At 45.5% G+C, this 16,035-nt stretch overlaps 2 protein-coding genes across 5 annotated transcripts in view; both read right to left on the bottom strand.

Annotated features, from left to right (window-relative positions):
* Positions 1–2,772: 2,772 nt before the first annotated feature.
* Positions 2,773–11,961, bottom strand: CCNDBP1 (cyclin D1 binding protein 1; the record flags this gene model as incomplete). The annotated part of the gene is made up of 11 exons (XM_080707477.1): positions 2,773–2,887; positions 3,128–3,174; positions 4,694–4,754; positions 5,622–5,902; positions 6,233–6,309; positions 8,189–8,262; positions 8,428–8,524; positions 9,415–9,496; positions 11,116–11,195; positions 11,481–11,540; positions 11,853–11,961. The coding sequence occupies 11 exons, from the start codon at positions 11,959–11,961 to the stop codon at positions 2,773–2,775; spliced, it is 1,083 nt and encodes a 360-aa protein (XP_080563603.1).
* Positions 11,962–12,582: 621 nt separating this feature from the next.
* TMEM62 (transmembrane protein 62) overlaps positions 12,583–16,035 on the bottom strand; it is a gene marked incomplete at both ends in the record, with an annotated part of 31,619 nt that continues 28,166 nt past the window's right edge. For all 4 annotated transcript variants that reach the window (XM_080707977.1, XM_080707976.1, XM_080707979.1 and 1 more), the window contains 2 exons: positions 12,583–12,909; positions 13,868–13,986. In XM_080707977.1, coding sequence (XP_080564103.1) covers positions 12,583–12,909; positions 13,868–13,986 — 446 coding nt within the window. The remainder of the gene's footprint in view (positions 12,910–13,867; positions 13,987–16,035) is intronic.

The raw sequence follows: 16,035 nt of genomic DNA on the forward strand, positions 1-16,035 counted from the left end.
CTGTCACCCGAGCTTAAGGTAGCTATGACTAGTTGTCTTAGAATATTAACTATTAGGCTTGAATGACAGAAGGAAGTCTTTGAAAAGGTACATTTAAATTTTTTTTCGTGCCTTTTCAGAGTACAGATTTTTTAGTTTTAGGGTTTTTGCAACTTTTTTTGTGTGTGATATTGGGGATTGGACCCAGGGCATTCTGCCTCTGAGCTACACCCCACCCCTTCTTTATTGTGAAACAGGGTCTCTCTGAATTGTGAAGGGCACCACATCCAGCTTTTTACAACTATTTTTATTGCTTGTTAATATATTCATTAACTTATACATAAAAGAAAGAATCTAATATTTACATCATTCTTTTTTTTTTCTGTTGAATTTTTAGGTAATCCTAAAATTACATTGATTAGTGTTAGCCCTGACCATTATCCTTAAAGATACAAAGATGGCTGGGCATTGCAGCGCCTGCTTGGAATCCCAGCATTTGGGAGGCTGAGACAGGAGGATCACGGTTTGAGGACAGCCTCAGCTACTTAGTGAGGCTCTTTGCAACTCAGCGAGACCGTTTCCAAATAAAGAATAAAAAACAGGGCAGGGGGTGTAGCTCGGAGGTAGAATGCCCCTGGGTTCCATCCCCAGTACCGCTAAAAAAAAAAAAAAGACTGAACAAGTATAAAGTATAAAAATCACAGGATTTATGATCTATACTTAGCTGTAGATAAATCTTATTAGAAATCTGTATTTGTGATATAACCCACAAATAAAATCTACTGTCAATAATGTGCATTTGGTCCAGTAGAGAGATATGAAAATTAAATATACAGAAAATAGGGCCTATAAAAAAGGTAAAAGGACAAGACTCCTTCTGTACAAAGTTATGACCTTTTTGTCTCTATATTTTTGCTGCTTTGGCATTCTACTAGTTTGATTTTAGTTCCTTTCATGACACTTGTTCAAAGTACAGAATGGCACTTAAAAAACAGATGAAAACTCCTCAGGCTTAAGGAATCTCACCTGCAAGTACCTCCTAGGCACACGGGAGAATTACTGCTGTTGCCGATTATACCTAAAATAATCAGTAGAGTGGATGTGGCAGGTCACACCTGCAGAAGGAGGGCCAGCGTGAGGGCGAGAGCCCACTCAGGTCACCGCAAAACAGCGACTGCTGCCCAATGGGGTCTTCCAGACGATGCAAAAACAATTAAGTGGAGATGATTTCGCAAAATGTTCCAAAAAGGCCCTTAAAATTATATAAACTCTCAGCCGGGCGTGGTGGTACACGATTGTAATCCCAGCGCTGGGGAGTCTGAGACAGGAGGATTGCACAGGTTTGAAACCAGCCTCAGCTACTGAGTGAGGCTCTCAGCAACTTAGTGAGACCCTGTTTCCAAATAAAATATAAAATAGGTCTAGGAGTATAGCCTGGAGGTAGAAAAGCACCCAGGACCACAAAAAAAATTAATATAAAATCTCTTATACTAAATTTTTTGAGTTATAAAAATGTATTTACATTTGGGAATACATATAATGTATAATGAAGAACAACAGTATAGGTTTGTATAAGGAAAAGAAATCTGTTCAGCAGAGTGGACAGTCCTACCATATGAGCTCAACACCAGTCTGTTTCAGAGGCGAGGAGTAACCTGAGACGATGCTCAGAAGGAACCACTGAGAATAACATTATAGGACACGGAGAAACCAAGAAGGGCTTTGCAATCATCTAAAAGCTTTTTTTTTGGTGGTACTAAGGGTGGAACCCAGAGGCTTTCTACCTCCACGCTATACTCCCAGACCTACTTTATATTTATTTGGAAACAGGGTCTCACTAAGTTCCTGAGAGCCTCACTAAGTGCTGAGGCTGGCTTTGAATCTGTGCGATCCTCCTGTCTCAGCCCCCCAAGTGCAAGGATTATAAGCATGCCCACCACGCCCGGCATCTAAGTACATTTTTTTTGTAATGATACTGGAGATGGAACCCAGATGCATTCTATCACCGAATTACATCCCCAGCCCTAATTTTTATTTTTATTTTGAAACAGCGTCTCACTAGGTCAGTGACAGTCTCAGGATTTGCTGAGGCTGTCCTCAAACCTGCAATCCTACTGTCTCACCTCCCAAGTACTAGGATTACAGGCATGCGTCACGCCTGACTTCTAAATGTGTTTTTGTTCAGTTAGATCTGTAGACCTACAAACCCAAATGAAAGTAATAGTCTGTCTAAACAGACCGCATTTCTTTTGGGAAAAAACTTTGGAAGGGTATTCATTTAACCGCGAGCAGCTAGTTAGCATTTAATTGAGACCATCAGCATCTTTCACAATGAAACAACATACTTTATTGTAAATAAGGAATGAGGCAGTTTCCCTAAGAATCCTTAAGAGGCAATTCAGGAACACAAATTCATGCAATTATCTTTTGTACTGAGCACAGAAAAATATATCACAATCATATAGTTTATAAATTATTACCAATCTGTATTGACAATCTTTAGTAACAGAATCTCTTGTTAAATATAGACAGAAACTCCCTTTCCACCAACAAGCAGCTATACCCTTCCCCCACCATGTTATCATTATTATTATTTTTAAAAACAGGGTCTCACTGGGTTGCTGAGGGTCATGATGAGTTTTTGAGAGTCTCAATAAGGTTTGAGGCTGGCCTCAAACCTGAAATCCCGTCTCAGCCTCCCAAGCTCTGGGATTACAAAGTGTCAATACGCCTGGCTTCTAGTGGAGCCGGATGTGACCTTGAGCGGGAGAGGGGCGAGTGCAATGGGCTGGCTCATAACTCAATTTCTCTCTGAGTGAGCTCTTTAATCCTGTCCATGCAGCGATCGACGGCATCAAGGAGTAAAGGAATCCAGCTATCTTCTGGCTGAGGGGTCACATGACTTGCTCTGTGAATGAAACAGAAAAATAAAGTTTAAGTCTAGAATAGTCAAGGGAAAACCTACCCTCAGAGAGGCACACAGAAGAGACGGACTGCACTCAGAAGAGGCAAGCTGCTTTACAGAAACTGAAGCTGAAAGAAACCCCACACCCACCACTTCCCATTCCTTGAAATGTAGGTTTGGGAGCTGATAGGCACTTGGTTTTATTCTCAAAAACCTTATGTGGGGAGAAGTCTTCATACTTACTTTGTAATTTCAAGTGCCTTCCTTAAAACGGACACAAGCTTTGCAGACTAGAAAAGAAACAGAGAAGTTACTGCCCTGAGCTCTGCCTTCAAAAGAAAAGCCTGAATGTTTAAGACTTAAGTAATTATTAAAAATCACAGCTGCACACGGTGGCACACCTGTGTAATCCCACTATTTGAGAGGCTGAGACAGGAGGATCTCAAGTTCTCAGCCAGCCTCAGGTACTTACTGAGGCCCTCTGCAGCTTAGTAAGACTCTGTTTCAAAATAAGGAATAAAAATAGCGCTGGGGGTATAGCTTGAAGGTAGAATGCCCCAGTACCACAAAACAAAACAAAACAAAATAAAAATCATTTTAAAAGTCAGGCATGGTGGTGCATGCTTATAATTCCAGTACTTGGGAGGCGGAGATAGGAGGATCGCGCAGGTTTGAAGCCAGCCCCGCTGGCTTAAGAGATCCTGTTTCCAAAAATAAAAAAGTATAAAATAGGTCTGGGAGTGTAGCCCGGAGGTAGAAGGGCTTCCAGGAACCCCAGTACCACCAAAAAAAAAAAAAAAAAAAAAAAAATAGAGCTTGGGGTGTAGCTGGGAGGTAGAGTGCCCCAGGTTCCATCTCCAGTGCCAAAAAAATGAAATACATAAAAGGAAAGAAAGAAAGAAAGAAAGAAAGAAAGAAAGAAAGAAAGAAAGAAAGGAAGGGAGGGAGGGAGGGGGCTGGGGTGCCCCTGGGTTCAGTCTATAGTATCAAAATAAAAAAGTGATATATCTGACCATAAAATGTAAGCCATTGGACAGTTTTACTTCTCTTTCCAATAACTGAGATAACTGGAGTTATCTCTTATATAAAAATAAGAGAACAGAACTTTTTCTAATAAAGGCTATAGAACTTGAAAGAACAATAAAGTAGATCTTTATAAAGAGTTTACTCTTCATTGTTAAATTATACAATGTGGCCGGGCGTGGTGGTGCACACTTGTAATCCCAGCATTTGGGAAGCTGAGACTGGAGGATCGCAGTTCGAGGACAGGCTCAGCTACTTAGTGAGGCTCTTTGCAATTCGGTGAGACCCGGTTTCAAAATAAAGAATAAAAAAATAGGGCTTGGGGTGTAGCTCGTAGGTAGAATGCCCCTAGGTTACACCCCCAGCTCCACCAAAAATAAATAAGTAAAAAAATAAATTATACAATGTGTTCATATTAGTACAGATTATGTTTCTGGAACACTTATTTCTGCTTAGGCTAGAAACAGAAACTTATGACTTCGGGTTGAGAAGTTCTTAACGCATTGTGTAATGAAGGCTTTCTTTTCAGAACAGCACTTTCTAAGATCTTTGGGCTTTTCTAAATAATTACCCAAGTGATTATGGAAAAGAGAATTATCAAAGATCATAGTAACTATAATTCAACTTCAGCAAATATTTATCATGCACAAACATAAGCAGGAATTGTAACATTACTGTTGCATCTAGGTGTGAAACAAATATGTAGCTTAAAATGTACAAGAAATACTAGTGATGAGGAATTGTACCCCTCAGGTCTCTGACGGTTCCTTCCAAGTTGATACTTACATTGATACGCACGATCAGACGGCACATAGGTGGATATATGCTCAGAGCCAAATCGTCCACGCTGAGGAAAAAGCAAAAAAATTAACAAAACACGGAGCCAAGTTCAGATAGGCTGTTTCCAATATACGATTGTGATGTAAATAGGGAGAAAATGGATTGTTCCAGAAATGCCTATTGGCTCCTTAACTGGGTAACGAGGCAACCAATGCCAACCAGCATTTACTGAATCATACATACCCGATTTCCTGTGTGTGTGTGTGTGTGTGTGTGTGTGTGTGTGTTACTGACCAGGGGAGTTACTACCTCTGAACCACACCCCCAGGATTAGCTTGAAACAGGATTTCACTAGGTTGCTGAGAGTTTTGCTACACTGTTGTCTAGGCTGTCCTCAAACTTTCAATCCTCTTGTCTCAGCCTCCCAAGTACTGGGATTACAAGCAGGTGCCATCACACTCAGCTTATACATACACTATTTCACTAGGAAGCCGGGGGGGAGGGGGGAATGCCCTTGGTTCATAAGATGTGTCATAATTAGTTTAGTCAAATCGCAGGTTTGCAGACAGCCTCAGCTATGTAGTGAGGCCCTTTGCAACTCAGTGAGACCCTGTTTCAAAATAAAGAATAAAAAATAGGGCTGGGGGTATAGCTTGGAAGTAGAATGCCCCTGGGTTCCAGCCCCAGTACTGTAAGAAAAAAATAGGGCTAAGGGGTGTAGCTAAGAGGTAAAAAAATAATAATAATAATGTGGGAAACAAATGTGAACAATATGTGAATCTAAATAAAAGATGTAGGGCTATTCACTGAAGTGCTTTTTTTTAACATTCCTGAAGATTTAAAAAATTTCAAAATTCAACAACCTGGAAAGATCTCAGGGTGACAGCACAGTGAGGTCAGAACGCGCCTCGCTTTCGGGTGGAGACACGCCTACCTGGGGCTGATCTCATCAGAAATGTCCACGATGTCGTCCAGCTGGGCCACGTGATCCTTCTGCCCATTCTCTGCCACTAAGACCCGGATCTTCTTCAGGCAAGCTTTGGATGCTCGCACCAGGGCGAGGCAGGGGATGATGAGCTCTTGATCTTCCTCGGACCAATATAAGTCTCGGTTGCTTGGAAACCCCAACATGTCAGCCTCAGCATTGTGGTTGTCAGAGCTGTCCTCCTCAGAATCATTCAGGAGTCCAGAGTAAGGGTCACACTCTTCCATAGCCTAAGACATACCAGGATATTTGTGAATGCAAGATTAAAAAAAAAGGCCCACTGTACTTTTAGTACCATGCCTAAGTTGTTCAGAAATCTCGGCCAGCTACTTCACTAACAGCTAGAGTGGAATCACTTCAAAAACCCTGTTTTCTCCCCGTCCGGCAGTGGAATCGAGGGGAGGAATCACATACCAGCACCAGGTGGGGACGGAAGACACAGGACAGGAGTGGAGATGGGTCTATTCAGTCAGTGCACGGATCTCCCCGCCCTTTATGGTCAGTTCTCAGCCGCTGGTCATAGAGCCCTCTCCCAGGACCCGCAAAGGGAGGCTTCTCACCTGCTCCATCTCCTCATGCGCATCCTTCACAAGATCCACACTCTTTGTCAGCACTAACAGGGCTGCAGCCTTGTTATCTATGAGTGAAGAAGCAGAGCTAGAATGAGGGAACGCCAACCATTGTCTTGTTCTGTGTGTGTGGTGCTGAGGACTGAATTCGGGGGCACTGTACCTCTGTGCTACACCTCAGTCCTATATTATTTTCTGTGTGTGGTACTGGGGATTGAACTCAGGGTGTTCTACCTCTGAGCCACACCCCCAGTCCTACTGTATTTTTTTTTAGTTTGAAACAGGGTCTCACTAGGTTGCTGAGATTCTTGCTACATTGTTGAGGCTGTCCTCAAACCTGTGATCCTCCTGTCTCAGTCTCCCAGGTACTGGGATTCCAGGCCTGTACCATGATGTCTGGCCCAATACTCTTTAGACTGGGAAGGACAACCAACACTGTTACTTTAGAGTCAACAAGGATGGTGGTTCAATGTACAGCTCTCCTCACTGCATCCCCTGGTTCCCAGATAGAGGGCTAAGAAGTTTTCTTTGATTCACCATAAGAAGTCACAGCTGGGTGTGGAGGTTCACATTTGTAATCCCAGCACTTGGGAGTCTGAGACGGGAAGATCACAGTTCGCGGACAGCCTCAACTACTTAGTGAGGCCCTCTGTAACTCAGTGAGACCCAGTTTCAAAATAAAGAATAAAAGCCGTGCGTGGTGGCGTACGCTTGTAATCCCAGCATTCAGGAGGCTAAGACCTGAGGACTGCGGTTCATGGCCAGCCTCAGCTACTTTGCAACTCAGTGAGACCCTGTTTCAAAATAAAGAATAAAAAATAGGGCTGGGGGTGTAGCTCGGAGGTCGAATGCCCCTGGGTTCCACCCCCAATACTGCAAAGAAAAAAAAAAAAGTAAAATGTCACAATCCTCTTAAATAACCACAAAAGCTGGGTAAGCTTTTGGCCTCTTCAGCTCTACCCCATAACTGCTTCAGAGTGCCCCATAACACTGCTCTTGGGGTAGCAGGAGGGGAATAAACAACACCTATTAAACAAAAGAGCCATAGCAAGCACAGTCTGAATTTAAAATTAAGGGGCTGAAGGTAGAGATCACGGTGGAGTGCCTGTTTTGCATGTGAAGACCCTGGGTTAGATCCCTACAGAGAGAGAGAACACTAAAGAATGGCAAGAAGTATTAAAGTCAGATGGGTATGGTGATGCACACCTGTAATCACAGTGCTTGGGAGGCAGAGAAAGGAGGATCACAAGTTCAAGACCAGCCTCAGCTACTTAGTGAGGCCCTCTGCAACTCAGAGAGACCCTGTTTCAAGATAAGGAATAAATGCTGGGCATGGTGGTGCACGCTTGTAATCTCAGTGCTTGGGAGGCTGAGACAGGAGAGTTGCACAGGTTCAAAGCCAGCCTCAGCTACTGAGTGAGGCTCTCAGCAACTCAGTGAGACCTCGTTTCCAAATAAAGTATAAAATAGGTCTGGGAGTATAGCCTGGAGGTAGAAAAGCCTATGGGTTCCACCTCCACTACCACAGAGATAAATAAATAAATAAATAAATAAATAAGGAATAAAAAATAGGGCTGGGGGTATAGCATGGAGGCAGAGTGCCCTGGGTTCGAGTACCAGTACTGACACACACACACACACACACACACAAAAAAAAACCAGCCTCAGAACTTGGAGGACTCTCAACAGCCTATCAAGGATCCTCATTCAAAACAAAAATAAAAATAGCAGGGGGTGTAACTCAGAGGTAGAATATCCATGGGCTTGATTCCCAGTATCAACAACAAAAAAAGTATTAATGATGTCTATGTATTAATGTTGACATTTAACTATATATATTTCATTAAAGTCTTTATAGAAATTAAAACACATACATATTCCACAGGGGGAAGCTACACACGGGAGGTCTCTGGCCAGCAGTGAGCGGCCCACTCTGCTCTTACTCACCTTTTGGTATCCGAGGCACCTGCTGGCACGCAACCCAGACATTGTTGCAGGAAATAAGATCACTGTTCTCTAGACTAGGGAAAGGAAGGGATAGGATATATCAATAATCTAGATCCCTGTCTCCTAAAAAGCTCCTTCCTACTGGGCATCGTTCTCAGCTCTCAGTAGCTTGCTGTTAGGATGAGTCCCTCCCAGAGTCAAGGGGGCCCATTAGCCGCTAAGCACTGCGGCGTCACTACCTCGCAGCCGGAGTGGTGAGAAGCGCTTCCACAAGCTGAGCCGTGCAGTCCACGATGTCCAGCGTGGCGGCCCGTACCAGCTTTCTTAGGGTGATCCCTGTGGCCAAACCCAAGAGTGAGTAGCCTGATCTGCTTTGCAGAAGTCACCAGCTGCTGGGCACCAATGCCTCAAATGAAGTGCCAACACAAAACTCCGTGCCATTTTCTTGTCCCTCCCTCCATTCCTTAGAGCTGCTCTCCAAGAGTCCAAGTCTTCCCATGACAATATGCATTCATTCATTAAAGACAGTCATTTCTTGATCATTGTGGATAAAAGATCCGAAGTTTAAACCATGTGTGAGTAACCCTGAAGATCTATGACATGTATTCATTTACAATTTGGCATGATTATAATCAAGGCATAAATCTACATGTGTGGGCTGGTAGACACTTAACCATGAAGGAGCGTGGAAACGGGGTGGGGGTAATGTGAATGGAAGTGAGCAGGGGTGGCCTGGGCCTAGGGATGGAGCTCAGATTCAGCAGCGTCTGCAGCAGTTCAAATGAGTCAGAGTAGGAAGAGCCAGTGAGAAGCAAGAGCCGTAAGAGGCAGGCAAGCCAGGCATGGTGTCAAGTACTTGGGAGGTGAGACAGGATTATCACAGGTTCGAGGACAGCCTCAGCAACATAGCTAGACGTTCAGCAACCCAGCAAGACCCTAACAAATAAAAAATGGGCTTGGAGGTGGAAAGCCTCTGGGTTCAATCCTAAGTGTAGACAGACAGACACACACACAGAATCAGGCAAGCAAAAGAGATGGAAAGTTACAGTACATAGCATCTCTTTCTTAGCATAAAGGAGTGCTTACAGAGGTCATTCACATTAAAAAATTTTCCTTGACAGTATTTTATGTTCAAATTGGGGAAAGGCAAAAGTCCCAGGATACAATCCATCCTATCAGCGAAGACCTAGCCTATAAATGCAGCGCTAATGTGTTCACAGGCTTACCCTGGTCCTTGGGAAGTGAACAGTATACTGCAATGGTTGCTGTGATGGCAGCATGGACTTGTTTGCAGATCCTCTGGGTTTCCTGTAAGGTGATGGACCAATTTCAGAATGAAAAAAGGAAATGGATTAAACAAATTTGGTCAAACCATCTCCTGTGGAAGACGGCAGACATCTGAACAGCATCAATGAATACTTTCCAAAGTCCTATGATGAGTCAGGCCTTGTGCTACACTCATCCCATACTAGAGAAGAGTTAACTGGACTCCAGACATTGGCTGATAACTCAGTGAATCATAAAGAAACAGCAGGTAAAACTTATTCCTGATATTTTTATATCCCAAAATATCTGTGATATGCCATGAGACAGTCGCGACATCTTAGACCAGGAGTAGGCAAACTATGGTCCACAGGTCAAATCAGGCCTTCTGTGGGTTTTTGTAAATAAAATGTTATTAAGATACAATGGAAGCCAGGTGTGGTGGTGATACATGCTTGTAATCCCAGCATTTGGGAGGTGGAGACAGGATTGCAGTTCGTGGCCAGCTCCAGCTACTTAGTGAGGCCCTCCCCAACTCAGTGAAACCCTGTTTCAAAATAAATAAAAAACAGGGCTGGGGGTATAGCTTGGAGGTAGAATGCCCCTGGGTTCCATCCCCAGTACTGGGGGGGAAAAAAGGTACAATGGTCATTGGTTTACCTGTCTATAATTGTGCTCACACTCAAGGGCAGGGATGAGTGGCTCTTGCAAAGCCTAAAATATATACTACTATCTAGCCTTTTACAGAAGGAGGTTGCCAACAACTATTAGACCATTAGCCAGATAGGGTGTGTGTGTGAACACAGAATCACCATATGTAACTAAAAGTAGTCAACACGGACTTAATAGTGTTCATGTTAACTATTTTCCTTCAAGTGACCACGAGCTTTTCTATCTCCTCTGTCCTCACTTCTCTGCTCAATTCTACCAGTGCGATATAAAATGTGGTCCAGAGTGGTGACAGTACACAAACCGTTACCAATTTAGGATGAGGTACGGACAGTGACTGAGAGTAAGTTAAGTGTTTACAAACGTTTTTTTCTTTTTCTTTTTCATGTGGAAGCTCAAAGCCAGTGCCTTGCACATGCCAGACGAGTGCTCTACCTCTGAGCAACACCTCCATTCCTGTCCCTAAATTTTTCTGGCAATTTGGCATCGATTCAACATCCAAACACATAATTTTATAAAAATATCATTCCAGTCCAGCATGGTGGCGCACGCTTGTAATCCCAGCATTCGGGAGGCTGAGACAGGAGGATGGTGGTTTGCAGCCAGCCTCAGCTACTTAGTGAGGCCCTCTTCAACTCAGTGAGGCCCTGTTTCAAAATACAGACTAACAATAGGGCTGGGCGTGTAGCTTGGAGGTAGGATGTTCCTGGGTTCTATCCCCAGTACCACAAAAAAGAAAAAAAGAAAAGAGAAGAAAGAAGAGAGAAAGACAGACCAGGCTGAACTTCAGAATCAAGTTTAGAAAATCTGCCTACTCCCTGCCAGGTACTGCACTTAGCAATTTGGTCTTTAGAACAATTCTGTGAGACAAATGTAATATCACTTGACAGATGAGGAAAACTACTCTCCTGTTTGACAGTAAAAAGTAGAAAGAAAACGAGGGATTCCTGAGGAATAAGGGGACAGAACAAGGGTTCCAGGGAAGCGAAGCCCACCTGTGGAGACGGCGGTGCACGCCCAGAGAAGGCTGTGGTCAGCGTGGTGGCTTTTTCGGACACTGTCTCGGCTGCCTCATCTGGGACGGCAGAGGAGGAAGCAGATGTTAAAGTTGGTGCCAAAAGGCTACCGCTGCAGCTGCTGCACGGACTGTGAAGATAATGAGTTCCCTCCCCGTCCTTATCGGCCTTGAAGACTCAAAAACAGCTCCAGGAAAACCATATACTTCAACCACTCAAATACCGAGGACGGGAAAGATGTGGCGGGGGAGAGGCAGCCAGCCCCAGGGGGTAGGGCCAGAGGCGAAGGGGTCGGAATGCCCGACGAGGTGAAGGACTGGGTCCCCGACAGGAGAGGCACTCACTGAGTTTTTTCCAAAACACCTCCCGATTAAACTCCTCGGCGGTCTCCCAGGCTTCGCCGACTAGTGGGCCGGAGGGCCCAGGAGCGGTGGAAGGAAAAAGCAGAGGTGAGCAGAGCCATCCCCTCCGCCGACCCCCAGCCCCGCCACACTGGGCAGGGACCCCCCCACCCCCAGCCTGCCCCTGACGTCACCAGCCCCTACCCAGGCCCCCTGACGTCACCAGCCCTCCTACCCCAAGCCCGCCCTGACGTCACCAGCCCCTGCCCCCAGCCTGCCCCTGACGTCACCAGCCCCTACCCAGGCCCCCTGACGTCACCAGCCCTCCTACCCCAAGCCCGCCCTGACGTCACCAGGCCCCATACGTCAGCTCACCCCGCACTCCAGGCAGGAGCAACCGCAGCTCTGCAGCCAAGTTCCGGAGCTGCTCCAAAGGCGAAGCCGGGGTGGGGCCGGCGGCGGCGGGCGCAGATGAGCTCGCCATGCCAGTCGCTCGCTGGGGCCCGCGGCCAGACGCCGCCACCTCCGCCGCACTGCGGCAGCCGCCACACTTCCGGCGACACGGCCGCGGCTCGCTTCCGGCAACAGCAGGCCGCCCCGCCCTCCAGGCCACGCCCCTCCCGTAGGGCCGGCCACGCCCCTCCCGTAGGGCCGGCCACGCCCCGCAAGGCTGCGCTGGACTGGGACCCCAGGCCAGGGCCGGGCCACGCCGCAAGGCTCGAGTCTGTTCTACTTCTTCATCATTCACTCATTTATTTGATCAGCTGGAAGGGCTCCTAAGGAGGCAGGAAGCCCACAGCCTGGGTACAGGGATAAATGCTTTACGTGGGATAACCCTAAAAATGGCCCATATACACACCCAGCCGCTACCCTGCACATCGCCTTGATTAGGGCTTTCTCTTCGCCTCCTTAGGGAAGAAAGGAATCAAGTCATTATTTAGACCTTTTGCAGTCCATCCACAGGATCAGTAGTGAGTAACCCCGCCAACGTCCAGAGTCCCGGCCTCCGGACTCGCAGACACTGGCCTCCCACCTGCCCCTGGCGGGGGACTGGGATGCAGCTGAGGACGCTGGAGGGAGCCCGCCGGCCCTGGTGAAGCAGGCCTCAGGAGCTCAGGTGGCTTTTGAACTGCACCATGACGGTTCCAAACTCGGCGGAGTTCAGCGTCCACACACAGCGAACGAGTACAGGGGTCAGCAGTGCCAGCCAGGTCCGCAAAGGGGAGAATAAAAAAGCGAGGGTGCCGTGTGTCACGTGAAGGAAGTAGCAGGAGTAAGCCTGCCAGAGGTACAGCAGCAGCACGAGCAGGTGGACAGGTAGGATTTTCAAGTATTTTCCTTGGCGGAGATGAGCCCTGAAGCTGTGGCTGAAGCACCGCTGCAGCAGGCTCCAGCCCAGGTAGAGCATCAGGGGAATGTTAAAGAACAGCATCTGGAGGACGGGGCAGAGCAGCACGTGAGCTCCGCCAGGCCGGCTAGTGGCTCCTAAGAATATGTTACTTTCTGTCTTGGGGTTAGATTTTTGTTGTTGTTGTTCTGTTTTGCGGTACTGAGGATGGAATCCAGGGCCATTTTCCCTCTGAGCTACACCCCTAAGCCCTATTTTTAGTCTGTATTTTGAAATAGGTTCTCAGTGTGTTGCAAAGGGCCTCACTATGTAGTAGCTGAGGCTGTCCATGAACCATGATCCTCCCGTCTCAACCTCCCAAATGCTGGGATTACAAACGTGCGCCACCATGCCCAGCTTTGGGTTTTTTTTTTCTTTTAAATCACAATTGTTTGTAGTACAACAGTTGACATCTGGTTAGTGTGTAAATCCCAGCATTTGGGAGGCTGAGACCAGAGGACTGCAGTTTGTGAACAGCCTCAGCTACTAAGTGAGACCCTCTGCAACTTAGTGAGACCCTGTTTCAAAATAAAGAATAAAAAATAAGACTGGAAGTCAAGCGGGGTGGCGCACACTTGTAATCTCAGTACTTGGGAGGCTGAGACAGGAGGATCACAAGTTCAAAGCCAGCCTCATCACCTTAGTGAAGCTCTCAGCAACTTAGGCCCTATTTCTAAATTTTAAAAATATATTTAAAAAAGGTCTGGAGGTGTAGCTCAGAGGTAGAAGGCCCCTGGGTTCCACCCCCAGTACCACACACACACAAAAAAAAAAAATAGAAAAAAAAATAGAGCTGGGCATCATCGTGCCCACCTTAATCCCAGTACTTGGGAGACTGAGACGTGGATCACAGACTTGAGGGAGATGTTCAGTAACCTAGGGAGGCCCTGTCTAAAATAAAAATAAAAGGGCCGAGGGTAAAGCTCAGAGGTAGAGTGCCTCTGGTTCAATCCCCAGTACCACCCCCCCACACACACACACAATTGCACTTCTGACTTCTTACCTGCATAATTGCAATTACAAATGTAGAACTGCCTTGTAGGAAATGTCCATTAACAAATATCCCAAAGGAAAAGCAGCATCCCAGTTTTCCATCAATGATTTCACCAAACCACCATGGTCCTGAGGAAGGCAAGGGGCAGAAAAGGAGACTAAGTAACCGTATCTGTGACCAATACGTCACAAGGTGCATGTGGACGGGTGACGGCGAGCTAGGGCAGCAGTCATCACAAGCTTTGATCTCCAAGTATTTCTTCTCTGCTGATCTCTGTGTTGTACCTGACAACGTAAGCAACTGTTTGCTTTATATTTCTCTGAATCAGTTGTCCAAGTACATTCTGCACCTGGAATAGATATGTAGCTTAGAGATTCTGGAAACAGACTGCATCACAGTGTGTGTGTGTGTGTGTGTGTGTGTGTGTGTGTGTGTGTGTGTGTGTTTTTTGTTTTTTGAGGATTGAAGGATTGAACCCAGAGACATTCTACCTCCAAGGTTCACCCCCAGACCAATTTTCTTCTTTTTTATTTCCTTTGTGGCACTGGGAGTGGAACCCAGGGCTTGTCTACCTCCGGGCTACACTCCCAGACCTATTTTATACTTTATTTGGAAACAGGGTCTCACTAAGTTGCTGAGAGCCTCACTCAGTAGCTGAGGCTGGTTTCAAACCTGTGCGATCCTCCTGTCTCAGCCTCCCCAGCGCTGGGATTACAAGCGTGCGCCACCACGCCCGGCTCCTATTTTATTTTTTATTTTGCAATAGGGTCTCACTAAGTTGCGGAGAGTCTCAAAAGTTGCTGGGGCCGGCAGTGAACCTGCGATCCTCTTGTTTCAGATTCCCAAGTTCTTAGATTACAAACATATGCCACCACACCCAGCTTACATTTTTAAATATTTTATTGAAATTCTAGCCTCAATATAAATGTATTAACATTTCCTTTAAGAAGCAAAGAGGTATTCTACTGAAGCTATGTATTTTTTTCTTACTAGGTACTAGGGATGGAACCCAGGGGCATTCTACCTCCGAGCTATACCTCCAGCCCTATTTTTTATTCTTTATTTTCAAATAGGATCTCACTGACTTGCAAAGAGCTTCCCTAAGTAGCTGAGGCTGTAGTCAAACTGTAAGCCTCCTGTCCCAGCCTCCCAAATGCTGAGATTACAAGTGTGCACCACCACGCCCGGCTTACTAAAGCTAATTTTTTAGATAACTGAGAATTACTTAAAGCAATACAACTTCAGCTACTTCTGCTTTTTTTTTTTTTTTTTTTTTCGGCACCAGAGATGGAACCCAGAGGCATTCTACCTCCAAGCTACACCCCCCAGGCCTATTTTTTAGTCTTTTTATTTTTGAAAGGTCTCACTGAGTTGCAGAGGGCCTCACTATGTCCTCCATCCTCCCGTCTCCGCCTCCCGAATGCTGGGATTACAAGCCTGCGCCACCACGCCCGGCTTCAGCTACTTCTTGATGGAAATCATTCTAAAATGTATACTTTAAAATGTAGGGTTTTTTTTTTTTTTTTACTAATATAATGAATGTATTTTCATCTCTTCTTTTTGACCCATGGTCATTAGTTTTTACATCAACTACACAATCAGGGTTACCACGAACAGTTTAACTTCTTTATTTTAATTTTTTATCTAGAAGGCCACGCTGACTTTTCTCTTCTCTGTTATTATTCACTGACCCTTCTCAGAGTTTGGTTTGTGGAACTACCGTATTGTCAAGAGTAATAAGCAGCATTCAGACTTCCCTTCTCAAAATGCAAATACCAGCCAGGCGCACGCTTGTGATCCCAGCGTTTGGGAGGCTGAGACAGGAGGATCACGGTTCACAGACAGCCTCGACTATTTAGTGAAGCCCTTTGTAACTCGGTGAGACTCTGTTTCAAAAGAAAATAAAGAATAAGAAAGAGGGCTAGGAGTGTAGCTTGGAGGTATAATGCCTCTGGATTCCATCCCCAGTACTGCAAAATGAATAAATTAAAATACCATCATCTGCTGGCTTTAAAAAGTCAGCAATTTTAAAAAACAGGCAATTTTCTTGATTACACTTTAGAGAAGCTCTATTCATTTCAACTTTTTTTTATTGGAAAATTCTACCAGTATTTATTTTTTCCCAGATTTTCTTTTACTGGTGCACTATAGTCTCACATTATAATATAAATCATGTT

This window comes from Muscardinus avellanarius, assembly GCF_963383645.1.
Source record: "Muscardinus avellanarius genome assembly, chromosome: 12".
In the NCBI taxonomy this organism is placed as follows: Eukaryota; Metazoa; Chordata; class Mammalia; order Rodentia; family Gliridae; genus Muscardinus; species Muscardinus avellanarius.